Source organism: Pangasianodon hypophthalmus, chromosome 15, assembly GCF_027358585.1.
Source record: "Pangasianodon hypophthalmus isolate fPanHyp1 chromosome 15, fPanHyp1.pri, whole genome shotgun sequence".
NCBI classification, from domain to species: domain Eukaryota; kingdom Metazoa; phylum Chordata; class Actinopteri; order Siluriformes; family Pangasiidae; genus Pangasianodon; species Pangasianodon hypophthalmus.
The window spans coordinates 22,842,860-22,859,230 of NC_069724.1; the positions used below are offsets into that span (position 1 = coordinate 22,842,860).

Sequence of the window (16,371 nt, forward strand, 5' to 3'; positions counted from 1 at the left end):
GATCTTAAGCATTTGAAAGAATTTGTAAAGTAGCGTGAAATCTGAACCATATTTGAACGGTAAATTTTCCGACAGCACTAAATGGTAACTCCCGTCCACAGCGTCCTCTCCTATGGACGAAGTCTTGGCCAGCCTGAAGCGCGGGAGTTTCCACCTGCGCAAAGCCGAGCTGCGCGTTCTTGCTCCAGATCCAGACCAGGACGACGGGAACAACATTCTGGCTCAGATCCGGCGCGGCGTGAAGCTCAGGAAGGTGCGGCGTCACGAGCAGCAGCGCTGTCCAGAATCCAGCGACCCGCTCACGCGCAGCATCCACGAAGCCCTGCGCCGCATCAAAGAGGCTTCACCTGAGTCCGAGTCTGAGGACGAGGGGCTGCCGTGCACCGACTGGGAGAGTTAGATCACTCAGTGTATACACACACACACACACACACACACACACACACATATACATACATACATACATACATACATACACTCACACTTTAGTGACCAGTGTATATATTCATATATGCACACATCAGACACATTTAAGATTGTGAAATTACAATGCAGCACTGCTCGGGCTTATCATGGCCGTCAGGTTTATGAAGGAAAAGCATTGAATATGTTGTTTTGTAGCCATGTACCCAGGACATGGGCCTTGTTACAAACCGCTGTACCCAGGACATGGGCCTTGTTACAAACCGCTGTCAGACTCAGACCACTGACCACACACCCACTGGGCTTAAAAAGCACAACCTTCATATGTGTCGTCTCGTCTTTCTCTCTCTCTCTCTCTCTCTCTCTCTCTCTCTCTCTTTCTCTTTCTCTCTCTCTCTCTCTCTCTCTCTTTCTCTCTGTGTGTTTTTCTCAGCTTCTGATTTAACATCCAGTCTTTGGTTCTAGCCACTGTTTATATTTTTATTTCATTTTTTGTCTGTTGTGGTATCAGGAGACGATACCATGCTTCTCCTTTAAACAAACCAGTTCATTTACAATTCATTTATCAATTCAGAAATGAAATACAATCATTCCACTGGTTTGGCTCTGAACGATATCAGACCCATGGAAGTCGGTTCACGGCGGTCTCGTGATTAAAATTCCTGACGTTTATATTCCTGAAGCGAGCCATGTCACCGCAGCAGCTCTGAAACCCATGTTTAAGGTCTTTATGTCCTTTTTTTTTTTTTTTTTTTCCTCATTTCCGTTGTGGACGATGTTGCATTCCCTGGCTTTGCTTCTCTCTGCTTGGTTGATATGCAGAAGGAAAGATTACAGCCGCATTCATTTTTTTAAAAAAAAATTTCATTGTGTTTATTTACTGTCCTTTTCTCCAGCTTTTTGCTTGGTCACAGTTGGAGAAAAACACCGTCTGTGTAGTGATGCACTGATGCCACCTACAGCCAACATCTTGTATCTACACTGCTCACAAGTGCCGCTCTGTTTCATTTTTTTAACTTGATTTTTTTGTGTGTTTCTTTACTCATATATAGTATTTCTTTTTCGATTGGTGTAGGTCTATTTTGTTTTTCATGTATTCATACTCATTCACCAAGTTCATTTCTTTTATTGCTCAAGTCCATAATGTTTGTGTGTGAGTGTATGTGCATGTGTGTGTGCTATTTTATTATTTTTTTTACATTAATTATGGACACGCTGTCTGTGAACACAAGCACAGCACATTTACAGACATTTTTGTTGCAGCGTTTTCATTCACGGTCCGCGTGTGACCTTCCGATATTCTTTTTTCCGTTTTGAGAATGACATATTTAACTGACATACTGACATACTTAGGGCAGAAAGAAAGGTTTATGATTGGTTTTGTGCAACCAATGACATGACGACATTAGAGTTAACTTGAGACACCTTCTTTCGCTAGCTACAATAGGTCTCCAGAAAGTTTAAAGGGGCAGTTTGTCATTTTTACAGCCCTCTCCTGCCTGCTAGTGGAATTGCTATTGCAATTAAGAAAACTGACAAGCTTTCTTAAAGCTCCAACAAGCCCCGCCCCCGTTTCATGAGTTGCCCATGGGCAGCGCAGGGGAACTCATTTCCAGGCCAGAAAAACTGAAGTCTGACCGAAGAAGCTAGCAAGAGCCATTCCTTTCTTATGATATTTATGAAATTAGACTGTTTTTTTTTCCAGGTTTAGAAACACTCTAACGCATTACACGCTGCAGTTAAACAAAACACGAGGCTGATTAGTGTTTACATGTTTACTGGATATAAACACGTTTACTGCAAATTATTACGTATAAACCATGTCTTACGCTTTGCAAACATATCAACACATTAAGTAGCTAGTAGATACCATTCTTAGCTAGCTATATTTGACTACTTTCATAAATAATGTGTTTATTGAAGAAATGTGTCGGGATCAGGATCATGTATTGTTTACCTTTCTGAAGAGCTGTTGTAGCTAAGAATGACTTGGTTGCACTGAAATAATTATAATTCCTTTCTCCCTTGTGAAGAGATTTGGGTTATGGTGCGTTCACATCATGTCAGAATGATAGAAATTCTGAGTTTCTTAGACACGTCTTCATCAAACAAGGTTCCCTTCACTGACATTATTTAACTCATTAGTTAACATGAACAAAACGAGAACGTCAGCATTAATACACCTTACGTAATATTATCTAATTGATGGTTTTTACAATAATAATAAACCAAATAATCCACCTGAGTTAACCAAAGTACACCATCAGTAAGTAAATTTAAACCCACAGGTTTTTTTTTTTTTTTTTAAATTGGCAGTAAATTATCACCTAAAATTATTTAGAAACTTCTAATTTTTGCTATTGTACAGGTGTATTACTTTAACATTTAAACAATTTTCAATCAACATATGTGTTAACTTCTCTTGTTAGCATTACGTTTGGCTTATTAATGCGAAGTTCATCGTTTATTAATGTTAATTAATGCACTAAATAATTCAAGTTAAGGGAACTTTAATGTAAAAATCGTTACCCTTATTACCACTTTCCATTACCCTTGTAACCTTGTGACCAGTTGGAAATACTGTGTATATATAAAGATATGGATTTAATATGGAAAGTCTGGATTTAACCAAATTTAACTCAGTTAGTATTACTGTTAAACATTCCATAAGACTATAGTGTAGCCAACTAAAGAAATGTTTTTTTTGTTGTTGTTGTTTTTTTTTGGGCATCTTATTTACTATAGAATTACCGTTTACCCTACGTTCACTCTAGCTCACAGTTTGTCTCTTGTGGACGTGTAGCGAATGTTACTTTTGTCGCTTCTGAGTGTGGACTGTCTGGCATTTTTTATTAGTTCTGATGACAAACAGTTGTAGCTACATGTATGTAGCTAGCTAAACACAAATTAAAACAGTGTGAAAATTGGTTGTTTGATTTACATGTTACATGCTAAGCTTCGTTGAGAGATTTGCACAGCAAGCTAACTGTACTGACTACGTACGCTCACCAGAGACACTAGCGATCTCCGCGACTTTGTTTCCGAGATTTATTTTTCTTCGTAATGTCTCTAACGAGAGGTCGTATATGACAGGATGAGATGAAACCACGGTTATAAGTTTTTCTTCGATTTTTAAGTGTTGAACTAATTGCAGGTAGCAACTGAAGTTGTGAGTGGGGAACTGAAGAAAAGTCGGACCATTATTCGAGCTGATCATTTTGATTTGTCGCTTTACTGTCGTACTTATTATGCGTAGAATTAGTTCATATATCGCGCTGTAACTTTGTCACATGTCGCTGTAGCAGAAATCGCACCTCCGTGTTAGAAATGAGCAATGGTCGCTGCACACTTCACCACCTGCTAGTGTGAACACAGGGTTACTGTGAGTTGCCGTAATTCTGACATAACGCAAATGCACTATAATCCCTAAAACCTCTCAGCCATTTCCTGCAAATTTCAAGAAATAACAAATCTCATTATCTCAAAGCCCTTCTGCCAGTTTCGCTTATTTAAAATCCATCGACTTGCTCCTCAGTATCGAATGCTCTCTCTGTGATGTAGCAGGAAGTCATTTCCAGGACATCATTTTTATAAAATGACGTCCGACATCCACACCTCCTCAGCTGTTCCGTGGCAATTCCAAGTTTACGATCGGAGATTTTATCCAGCTGCCTGTTACGGTGCTGCCTAAGGCGAAATGTGGCCGAACGCCACAAGCGATCAGCCAGCTAGCGCACTCTGAGAAGCCAGTATTCTTCTCTGAGTACAGGACCATGACGCATTGCTTACTGTGTAACTGTGTTGAAGGATTGCACCCTCGCGAGCTGATCCGAGGTCAGTCGATGCGTTTTTTTTACCCACGCTGCACTGGGATCAGCTCGCCAATGCTGTAGTTGTGGGAGTGAGAGGATCTGCTGTCACTCTCCGGGCTGCACTTTTATTTAAACACGTTTCCATCATTTGTACTGTATTTAGTCTTTTTTTTTTTTTTTTTTTTTTTTAAAGATTCATTAATACATATTCCACTTCTTTTTAATCATGTTATTTGTGGTATACATTCTATGCATTGCTATCTTATGTCTTTATAACACATCCCTCATCCCTTAAAAAAAAAAAAAAAAGAACAGAAAAAGTGTATTTCTGGTCATTTGTAATGCAACACTACAGTTTCGATCCCTCGACCTCAACAAATACAAACCCAGATATCTATATGTGACTGACGAAGTCACTAGAAATGTGCAATATTATAGCAGAAACTGAAAAATGCATATTTTTCATGTGTATTATAATGTAATGAAACAGGAAATCCAAAAAAAAAAATTACAGCTGCATGATTGCTTAAAGTACATGTATTTATTGAGCTTAATATTTAAAAATCTATAACTGTAAGGTAAATGTAAAAGGTAAATGATTTTTTTTTTTTTTTTTTTAATCTTTCTTTTTTTTTTTAAATTTTATTTTGCATTTACATTATTTTCCCCCAATCCATTTTGTTCCTAATACATGTTTGGTAATTCAATTGCATTTTCTCCCCTTAAATGAATAAAGACAGGTAGTAAATGATTCCTGATGTCTTTGTGTAATTAATGTAGATTAATGTAAATTGAGGGCCTCAGAGGATTTCTCATATTTCAGTGACAAGAACGATTGCGGTTTTTTTTTTGTTTGTTTGTTTTAAATAATTTTATTTGTAACAATTTGTGCACTAAGTGAAGCTTTTTCACCCGTTTTTGTCATCAAATTTTACCCTGAAATTGGCTAACTTGCTAGTGCTTTTTATTACATAAAATATTAGCCTAATGCTAACAACTTTGGCTGACTTTATGCTAACTCTCGTTCACACAGTGTAACTGTTAGCTTGTTAGCAAGCTTGCTTGTGATTGAGACAATCAATAGCGCCTAATGATAGCAACATTTGACTACTGGTTTACACAATATAGCAATTAGCCTAATGCTAATTTGCTAGCAAACAGTGAGCTACTGGTTTACAGTTAGCTTAATGCTAATGAGCTTGTCAGTAACTGACTAATGGTTTTAATTACATAATATATAGCTTCTAAGGTTAGCTAGTTTGCTAGTGTTTGCTAAACATGAATGTGACAATTCTGTCACAAATACCACCTCTTTGTGTGTGTGTGTGTGTGTGTGTGTGTGTGTGTGTGAGTGAGTGAGAGAATAGTTCCACTGATTGGCTTAATTAATAATACACAATGTATTGTGAATATATTTTTTATTATTTTATTTTACTATAAATACCTCAGTTACAATTGTGTTTAAGCATGTGGTGTAATCAACATCTAAAATTATTATTCAACCCCCTTCCAAAGAATAATTCATTATCAACAGCTCAAAATAATAATAATAATAATAATAATAATAATAATCATAATAATAATAATAATCCAACCCACGTCCCTGGCTGAAGCCTCCCATAAAATACAAGCCCTTTAAGTGTGTTTTTCAGGTTTACGCTTACTGTCAATGAAACGGTCCTTATACTGTACATGATCACAGATTTTTGGCAAAAGTAAAGTCCACCAAAGTACCTTTAGCTACCGATGATGCATTTTTCATACCAAAGGCAACTGGAGTAAGTTCATCTGTACAGGAAAACATAGATTGGCACAAAAAAGAAAAAGAAAGAAAGAAAAGAAAAAGGAAAACTTTCTCCAAAGAAACACCTGCTTGGAACAGGTGACTGTGGTATCATTTACCTTTTAATTACTTAAATAGCTTAAAAATATTGCCAGTTTTTATTTCCACATAATAAAATGACAGCCATAATATGCTTTTGCCACAAACAATAGAAAAGAAAACAAAATTCACAAAAGGTCAACAAAAATAAAACCTCTTTTTAAAATTAATGTAACATCTAAGAATATATTTCTGAATATAATAAAATAATCCAAACTCATAAGGTCAAAACAATTCAATCAATTCAAGTCTATCATTGCAAAATAAATAAATAAATAAATTAATAATAATAATAATAATAATAATAATAATAATAATAAAAGTTCACCCAAGTCAGTTTACACAATTGCACAAGTGCACTATAAATTAGTAATATTTATATATTAGAAAAAAGTGTAGAAATGAAAGACTGCCTCATAGTCACTGCAAAGTGTTTCATTTGTGTGTGTGTGTGTTTCATTTGTGTGTGTGTGTGTGTGTGTGTGTGTGTATATCATAACGTCTCATTCGAACAAGAGGGAAGTAAATACCTGAAAGTGAGACGTTTGTGGGTTTTTTCCTTTTGTATTGCTCTGATAGTGGAAGGATGGTTTCTTTGCTCGGGTTAAATCCACAAACATGACGTGTCGACTCGTCAGATTCTGGCCATACCACAAAGCGGGGACTTGACAAGATAAATAAGGACCTGGAATATTCAACCTCCAGAATCCCCTTTGCTGATGGTGGTAGTTTCATTAAAAAAAAAAAAAAAAGACACCAAGGCAGAAATTCGTCGACTCGTTCATGTCCTGGTTGCGTAATCATAATCCACAATCCTCACATCGTCTCTCGTCTCTCCAAAGGTCCCCGAAAAAAATCCAGTTGTGGTGGAGCGAAGCAGCATGACCTCTGACGGGAGCCTCAGAAATCTTCATTACAGCAAATAACCGGTGAATCAGTAGTACACTTTAGAGTTAAAGCAAAACCTGACTGCACAGGATATTCATACAGAAACATACAGTGTAGTGTCTGGTGTGGGCCGGGATGCTGGGAGAAAAAAAAAAAAAAAACTCCAGGAAACAGCTTTCTGTTTTAGTAGAAAAGCACTGAGTGTCTGTCTATGAAGATTTTTTAATCATCTTGGTCATGCTAACCATCTCGTAGCAGTCATAATGCCGTAACATCTGGCTGTGATCATTTCCCAGGTGTGCGAATACATCACCTACGTTTTACTCCATGGACCAGCAGCAGCTCGTGACTATAGGGTTTGGTGAGGCAGGACGACATCAAAATAAAGTCAAAAAACTACAACACTTGACTTATGCTACTGGCTTCTATCTAGTGATTTTTTAGAGTAATCCCATAAGTTATGGCAATGGAGAGTCGATAACATAGTCATCTAGCACACAGTCTAGCAGCTCGTTTTTAGAGATGTACCTTTGCAAAACTGCCACCCCAAACACATCCCAAAAAACCTGAAACTAGCACAAAAATTTCAGACACTGGAAAAGGGAGACACATTTGATTGTTCTCGAATAATCCTTTTCTTCTCCCAGTCTTTTCAGTTCTGTACATCATAGTCACACTGTCTGCACTTACACTTTGCAGAAATTGATTAGAATGATTAGATATCTGTCAAGCAGCAGTTTTTAAAATCATTGGTTACTCAAAGAGGTAATTCATATTTCAACAGAATTTAAAGTGTATGGAGTTGTGAATGATGACTTTATGAAGATTAACATTCATTAAAAGGCTGATATATATGGTGCGTCTCTGCCCCACCTGCCCCTATGGACAAGCCGCCGCTGCCTTGGACAGTTCTGTGGAGCTAACAATATGCTTTTCCAAATATTGGTTAAAAAAAATTGTGAAAATATATATTTTAAACTTGGAATTTATTCTAATTGTGGTCACTTTCTAACTTTCAAATTGTCAAGTATAATTTTGACTCACTACTTCTTAACTATATTTTATCACTTTTCCCTTTTTTCCCCATCCTTGGTCATCCCACTGTTGCCAACTGTAAGGACGATATACAAGTGACAATACGAACTCATCAAAATATCAGTAATAGACATGATAATATGCACCAAACATGGTCGCTTGTATTTATAACATATTTTGCTTTTGTTTTGATTTTGTTGGATTTGATGCTCTTCATTCTCAGATGCATCTTTATAATGAATGGCTCTAGTCATGTGACTGATTACATAAAAGCAAAAAACATAAAACTGCCGATAAAATACAGACGACCTGTAATTTAAATCTGAAAAAAATTAAAGCCTTTCAGCAAGCTATAAACACTCCATTCGCCTAGACGTATCACTGAGACACACTGACAGCCGTCTCCGTATGAAAAGCTCCCGATGCAATGGTACAAAAACATCCGAGATGCCCTTTTTCTATGCGTAAAGTTCATAAAAATCAGAAATTCCAAAAAGGCAGGTTGAAACCCCAGTTAGGCCCATAAAGTGTAGTGTGTGTATGTATGTGTGTGTGTGTGTGTGTGTGTGTGTGTGTGTGTGTGTGTGTGTGTGTGCAGGCACCAGTTTGTGGAAGTGCACCTGTGTGAGAACATTTTTAATCCATCTGTCTGTTTGCATGCATGTTTAATGAAGTTTGCTGTGCTGGCAAGAATGTGTGTGTGTGTGTGTGTGTGTGTGTGAGAAAGAGAGACAAAGGGAGAGAGAGAGAGTGTGTGTGTGTGTGTGTGTGAGAGAGAGAGTGTGTGTGTGTGTGTGAGAGAGAGAGAGAGAGAGAGAGAGAAAGTGTGTGTGTGTGTGTGTGTGTGTGTGTGTGTGTGTGTGTGTGTGTGTGTGTGTGTGTGTTCTCTCCACCAGAGGGCAGTGTGCTCCTGCAGACTCTAGCTGCTTCCTCCGTCGATCAGTTTGGCCAGGCTGTCTCTCAGCTCGGTCAGCTCGAAGATCTTGCTGTCGAGCAGCTCCAGAAGCGAGCGCAGGCTTTTGCGAAAAGTCTCCTGTTCGGTGTGATTGCTTTCCACACGCTGCTCCAGCTCGGCTAGCTGAGCTTCCAGTTCTGCTGTCCGTGTCTCCGTTTCCTAAACACACACACAAGGGAGGATAAAAGATGTATTCAGTCACTACCAGACAGAGGAAATATTTAGTTCATCACATTTTTTTGAATTATTACTTATGCAGTGTCATAGGGCAGCTGAACACGCTTGGAGGAGAGCACTAAGCTGAGATACAGTATTACTCTAATCCACCGAGTGAGACAGAATTCACACAGCAGGGCTAATTAGACTAATTAGGTCGGTTGACAATAAACAGTAGCATCACTCAGGACTCTGTTGTCTGGTGTTTTTTATATATATATATATATATATATATTTTAACATTTCGTGTCTGGTGCATGGCTGTCTCTCAGAATCACAGATGAATACAGATTAAAAAGTCACAATTTTACAAACCTGTAGTTTCTGGGTGACTGTGTCTTTCTGTGTCTGCAACTCGTTGGCTTTCTCAACTTCTGCTTTCAGTCGTTCCAGCTCCTGTAACCATGACAGCAAAAGATGCTACCATATACATACAGTACACCTGCCTGAATCTCTGCATGATCCTAATCCTGAAATATTCTATTAGATTATCTTATATTATATTTTACCACAGCGGTGTTGAACACTTGATTCTGATTGGTCAGAAGGTACTGCGTAATCTCTAATCGTTGTTCTGTAGTGCAGCTAAAATCACATCAAATCAAATTCCATTTATATGCTAGTCAAACACTTACAATATTTTTGTTTATTATGTGACTTTAAAGGGATAAAAAGACATCATACATTTTATCCTTTTATAGTTACATTTATATGTTGTGGAATGTCCATAAAACAAGTTAGTTCCTGGTATCACTTGTAACAACTATAAACAGTTGTTTCCTCACCAGCCTCTATTTTTCTCCCTTGAAGTTAATAAGACAAAAAAATGCTGCTTGTGATGTTACCAAGAAACCGCAAAACTCTTCTGTCCAGAAAAAAAAAAAAAACGTTCCTATGTCAGAAAACTTGAAGTTACATGTTACCAAACATCTCCTTACAGAAAACTTCACCATATGAAAGATTACACACTTTAAAAAAAAAATCCATTTATGTGCAGCGTCTGTCATACAAGTCCATGTGAATGAGCTGTTACTATAGAAACGACGATGCATTAGTACGAGCGCATTAATATAAGCCTGTGATTTGCAGATGCACTACTGTCAGAACTGCTGTTATAGAAAAATTAATCAACAAACTTCTGACCAATCAGATTTGAGAATTCAGCAGTGCTGTGGTATAATGCTGTCCAAACATGAGGCTCCATCACACCTCCTCCTTGGCCTTCAGCGCTGCCTCCAGCTCCTCTATCGTCTGGTTCAGTTCTGTTTTCTGGTTTTTGATTCCTGTCGTCTGCCCACTGACACACTCCAGTTCTGTCACCTGGAACACACACACACACACGCGCACACAAACACACACATGCACACATGCAAGGTTAAAGCGAAGAATTACGTCCAGACAAACCATTTGTCCTTTCTCCTTCTGCTTCAATGTCACTCTGAGAGCCCATCATGCTGACTGAGGGGAATTAAGATTTTTTTTATGTCTATCATTAATTTTCAGTTCAGCTACTGCCTCTAAAAATTGATCATCCATGAATCAAGCGAATGACTATCAAATCATCTCGTTTCACCAGACAGATCGTTACCCAGCTGCAGTCCTGTTACTGCCACATGCCACAATGCAAAAAAAAAAAAAGTACCAAGTGAAAATATCAGGAATACAGTCAAATTTGTCTAGTGTTTCTTATTATAAGATTACAATAAACCAAATAGAAGATTATTAAACCTACACATTTTCCTACACATTTTTACTAATTCCAAGGTTTAACTTTTCTTATTCTATTAGCAGATACTTTTGCTTTAAATGTGAAGCTTGAAATCAGTAAAAAAAAGGCTAGAAAAAAGATTTAATGGTGCAGTAAAGATTAGGTTAGATTAGATTAGATTAGATTAGGTTAGATTAGATTAGATCTTTTTAAAGATTAGGCCTCTAATGATTAGGTGGGTTTGACATTTGAATGATTCCTGCCCATGTTCATGCCCACATCCCCCAGGATGTACAGTGGCCAGTAGAGTAGTGTGTCTATAAAATGACTGACAGGAGACACAGCCAAACATAAACAAGTATTCAGGACCAAAAGTCTGTTTTCCAAATGGGTTTTTATCGCAAATTAATACATGTTTGCTAAGGTCATGACTTAATCCATTATTTTTAAAATCATGTTCTACATATCTTCCAGGTTATTTGTACAAGTAAGGAATTAAAAGAAGACTACTGAAGCTTTAATAATCTTATATTTGGTTTACTGTAATCTTATGACACATTTGATTAAATTCATGATATTTTCATGATATTTGCTAAGATGGCATTTTTGTATCGCTCTGCTAAGTTTTACTGTGCTGTAAAAAATGTGGTTGTATCCAACATTAGCCAATAAAATTGCTCACTTTGGCACAGTAACTCACAAAACTGCAGAGACACCAACAATGATTACTTTGAAATTGCAGTAATTTTGTCGCTTTATCAACATCTTTACATCCAGTAGCCTGCAACGTTGTAGTCAAGGAAATCATTATCTTCTATATATCTGTCTGGAACGCTAATCTAAGTCTGATGTTGTTTTAGTATTAGTTATTAAAATACTAGCAATACAAAATATTATCCTAAAATTGTTATCTGCAATAATGAACAGTCCAGTAGTGTAACCCAATGTGACATACTGTAGCAAGAGTACATGACAGTTTATGCTCCAGTTGCTTCTCCATATGTATATACTCCAGCTATGACCCTTGTGGTGTCTCACCCTTTTGTGCAGTCTCTCTGCCTCCTCTTGATAAGCAGCCAGCTGTTGTTTCCACTGTTTAACATTGGCTGTAGACTCGAGCAGGGCTGCCGTTAGCTTGGCGTTGTTGCCCTTCAGCGCCGCCAGCTCGGCCTCCCAGTGCTTATTGATGTTAGTCGAGCTGCTGGATTTAAAAAAAAAAAAAAAAAAAAAAAAAAAACAGTTCAAATACAAATAAAAAAAAAGCTGGTGTTAAATGTTTTGAAGGTGCCATTGATTTGTTGCGATACAGTTTTCATTCATGTAACTCGATTTGCTAATGCAGTTTCATGTGAAGCTGAACGGTGGGTTAACCACCCTGACAGTAATGTGTTGAAGTTCACACGAGCTGTAGGTGTTCGGATGTTAGAAGAACACTGAAATCACAGCGATCACACTGAGCTCTGTATGTGTGAGGTTGTGAAAAAAAACCCCACATCTGAATAGCTTCCCTGTAAACCAGCTCAACGAGAGAGAAGGCACTTCAGTTGCCTTTATGGTGCAAGCATCTAACCTACATTAAATAAATATGATATAGTATATCTATATATAATTTTATTCTTCAAAATAATTTACTCATGTGAGAAAACATTTACGTATGTGTATATTCTATACTTTTTCAGAAGCATGGGTCTAACAGGGTGGAAATATGGCCAAATTCCCAAAAATGCTACAGCCACCCATGGCCGAGAGCCAAGAGAGAAAATTGTTGTGCTCTCTGGGTGGGAGGGGCATACACTCTCTCCTCTGTCAATCACAGCGACGCTAGCCAATCCTAGGCGTCTGTAAGGTCATGTATGCAGAAGAGGGCCGATAGGGCTTTCCTCCGAGGGTGTTACACTGCCCTGTGACGCAGCATGTGAACCTGATACCCTTCAATCTTCCTGGTTGGTAGATGTCTTACGATAGGAGAGAGGTGTCTGGTTGGTGAGAACTGGCCAATGACCAAACTGGGAGAAATAAGGGGGAAAAAATCCCAAAGAAAAAAAAAGCCGTATCTCATATATTTAAAAATCATATCAAGATCAAATCATATGGATTTTCTGTTATTTTTTAATAACCTTTACTCCTGAAACACTAAAACAAAAGTCTGACTATGACGTGGCTTTCATACAAAATGATTTAAGTGCATTTTTATTCATATTTAATGCATGTCTAACACAGGGGGTTAATTTACAGCTTTACCGTACCCCAGGGAGCCGAGAAGCGTGTCAATAATGCATGATGGCATGAACTGAGCTGAACTGCGCCAAGTTTATTTGAAATCAGCGTGGTACAACATTACAGCCTTTTTATATGCAGTAAAGAGCTGTACTTCTCTGCTGTGAAGATTTTCCCATGATTTTTTCATTATAATGCATCTATTCAATTAGCCCTGCTATCACTGGAGAAGTTGTCCTGGGACAGATGAAGGTCCAGGGGTTAAAAATGACACATGCAATAAGAGTATTTGGGTAAAATATGTTCGTTCTTCCCAGGCAGTATGCAATATTTCACAATTCTCACTCTCTCCTGTTCAGCTGAATGGATGTATCTCGTTTTGTTCTGTTTTCAGTGAGATTGTCTGTGCTGATCTGTAGTAACGCTGACCCTAGTACTCTGATGTTCACCTGTGTGGGAAGGGCACTGCGTTGGTCTCGGCTCGAGGCTCCGAGTTCTGAGAGACGTCAGGTGCGATCCGTTCATCGTCTGTCCCGTTGATGCTCTCAGGGGTCAAAGGTGACTGCAGGTCACCTGTAGCTGATTCCTGTCAGAGTATAAAAAATAAGATAACTGGTTTTAGATCCTCATGGGTTTCCACTCGTGCACACTTGATGATCTGTAGCGACTGATGGGACTGAGTTGCTGAGAAGTGAATTTTGTCCACACGCTGATTCACCATCAGGGTTTAGCTGCAGAAAAGCATGAGGAATAATGAGTGTGTCTGTGAAAAGCCTTAGTGGTGATTGGCAGTCATCACAGAACTGAGATTAGAGTGGATGTATAACCCAACCTTCACACTAGCATGTGAAAAGTCATTGTGTCGCTTGTAAATTGTCTCTCGTGGGCGTGTAGCAACTGATATTGATTTCCCTTTGTACAGGTGCACTGTCCGGCGTTGTTTAAGTTCAAACGAGTTCAGGAGTAGCTATATATAACTTCTAATGCTAAGTATTTAAACACAAATTTAAATCATTGTGATAATTGGTTGTTTGATTTAAGCCTCATGCTAGCTTCTTTGGGAGATTAGCAAAGCAAGCTAACTGTACTAGCTTTGTACACTCATCAGACACACCAACAATCTCTGCTAGTTTGTTCTAAGCCTTATTTTTCTTCATAATATCTCTATATACATCTAATGAGAGGTTGTATTTAATGACAGGAAACAAACCACAGTTAGGAGTTTTTCTTCCATTTGGTATGTCAGACAGTAAATAGAAACTAATTGCAGGTAGGAACTAAAGTTGTGAGTGGGGAACTGAAGAAATGTCGGAGCATATGCACCGTAGGAATCACAGGTCTGAGGAATCATTTGAGTCGATCGTTTGGATTTGTTGCTTTACTGTTCTAATTTTCACAGAATTGAGAAAATCGCAATTCAAACGTCGCGTTTCACGTCATCGCTTGCTGCTGTCACTGAAATCACGGCTCTGTGTTGTGCACGTACATAAAAAACGAATGTTCATCTCTCGCTTTTTTGCTTGCTTGCTGATGCTGAATCATAGGATAAGATCTTGGATGGGTAGCATTAACTTAGAAATCATTATTTGGAAAACCAAGGGTATAGAGGTACCTTTGTACCATTGGTAGTATTGGTCATAACATTATGACTAATATCCATATATTCACAATATGTCTGAAAGTCTGTCATTTATGGTGCTTTCATAGTTCACATAACACGCACACTGTAACCATAGCAACACTCTTAACGGTCATAGCTAATATCAGCTAACTTGCTGTCTAGATTAGATTTATTATTATCAGTAACATAGATGACATAAAGATTGCTGTAACTGTGGTGATGAGGAGGTTGTTTGCTTTCGTTGTAGCTTTGGAGGCAGAAAATCGAAAGAATTTGAGCTGCTTGTGTAACTTGACTCGATTATGAAAAATAGACTTCTTCTTAATATTAGTTATATTGCAATGTTGGAATGGCAGCAGTGAAATACTTTCCATTTAACAGAACGTAAATCTTCTAATATTTGTTTGTTTTTCTCACTTTCTCCCATAATTGTAACCTGATTAGTTGTACATTTGACATCACGCGGCACTTTTCTGAAAAGTTGACCTTTTTTTCAACTCTTGAAGTGCCGCTATGACTAAAAACAACAACAGCAGTACTTTTTAAAAGTGTCTGAATTCTGCCTGCTTTGAGCCCAATTCCTGTAGGATTACATGCAAAATGTGGGCTGGCGGTTGAGAAGAACCACCTACCTGCTCTCCTCGGAAGGTGAGCTTAGAAAGAACAGCTGTGAATTGTAGGTCTGTTATTTAATCTACTTATTCTCCTAGTTTCTTTAATTTCTTGCCAATTTCCACCCAGTTACATGAAATCTGCGTAAAACTGCTGCGTCTTTTCAATCTGCTGTTCACGCAATGTCAAAGGATAGCTCAATCTGCATGGAGGAGATGCTACTCTCCACTTCTTTACTCCAATAGACAGACAGTCATGATTGCCCAGTATCAAACAGTATCATGCTTATTATTGTCAGAGTGAGAGGGAAATAGGCCAATTTTGCCACCCAGAGAGCCGGGTCAATTATGCTCTCTTCCGCTGGCAGCTGTGGCATGGCCGGGTTTCAAACTGACAATCAGTCAACGACAGGACAAAGCCACTGCTGGCCACGTTGTACTTACCAGTGTAAGGAAGTGCAAAAAAGATTAATTAAATCATTACAACAGCAGGTATAAAAAATCCATTTCTGTGGAACTCAGTGGAGATCTTACCTACAATTATATACAAGTTTTATTTGGTACTGTATTTTCCAGGCTATAATTGAGTTATAAGTGCATTGAGGTATAAAATGCCAATCCCCGCAATTTCAGCAGAGAGAAAGTCAGCATACAGATGACGTTTTTGGCTTTTATCTGGCTCAAACCATAGCTGTTTACCAGCACTAAAACTCTTAACCTATTGTTTCATAGTCTTATTAGAGTATAAATAGAAGCACTGACGTAGAACTGCGATAACATTTTTGACCATATCTACACTAGGACCCTGATTTACTAAGATAAAAAATACCAAGTACTAATTTACATGTGCAATAGGATAAACTACATGTACAAATTGTGGTGATTCATAGAGAATAACTGCGTGAATTACATAACATTAATGTCGGAGGAGTTCGGATATCAAATACGCTCCTAGAAGACTAATCTGAACTGTATAATGTTGATTAACGGCAGTGAGACGTGT

General features: G+C 38.1%; 2 protein-coding genes across 8 annotated transcripts in view; one reads left to right on the forward strand and one right to left on the reverse strand.

Annotated features, from left to right (window-relative positions):
- jmy (junction mediating and regulatory protein, p53 cofactor) overlaps positions 1-4,986 on the forward strand; it is a 36,530-nt gene extending 31,544 nt beyond the window's left edge. For both annotated transcript variants that reach the window (XM_026929096.3, XM_026929097.3), the window contains exon 10: positions 102-4,986. In XM_026929096.3, the coding sequence (XP_026784897.3) occupies positions 102-400 (299 nt within the window). In that variant the 3' untranslated portion in view covers positions 401-4,986. The remainder of the gene's footprint in view (positions 1-101) is intronic.
- A 653-nt stretch (positions 4,987-5,639) lies between these two features.
- The window catches only part of LOC113535648 (homer protein homolog 1), a 31,981-nt gene continuing 21,249 nt past the window's right edge, over positions 5,640-16,371 (reverse strand). For 2 of the 6 annotated variants that reach the window (XM_026929108.3, XM_053240053.1), the window contains 5 exons: positions 13,586-13,722; positions 11,958-12,120; positions 10,421-10,531; positions 9,527-9,607; positions 5,641-9,154 (listed from right to left, as the gene is read on the reverse strand). In XM_026929108.3, coding sequence (XP_026784909.3) covers positions 8,960-9,154; positions 9,527-9,607; positions 10,421-10,531; positions 11,958-12,120; positions 13,586-13,722 — 687 coding nt within the window. In that variant the 3' untranslated portion in view covers positions 5,641-8,959. Of the gene's footprint in view, positions 9,155-9,526; positions 9,608-10,420; positions 10,532-11,957; positions 12,121-13,581; positions 13,723-16,371 lie in introns of those variants that run through there. The other 4 variants (XM_026929109.3, XM_026929111.3, XM_026929110.3 and 1 more) reach the window with 4 other exon arrangements.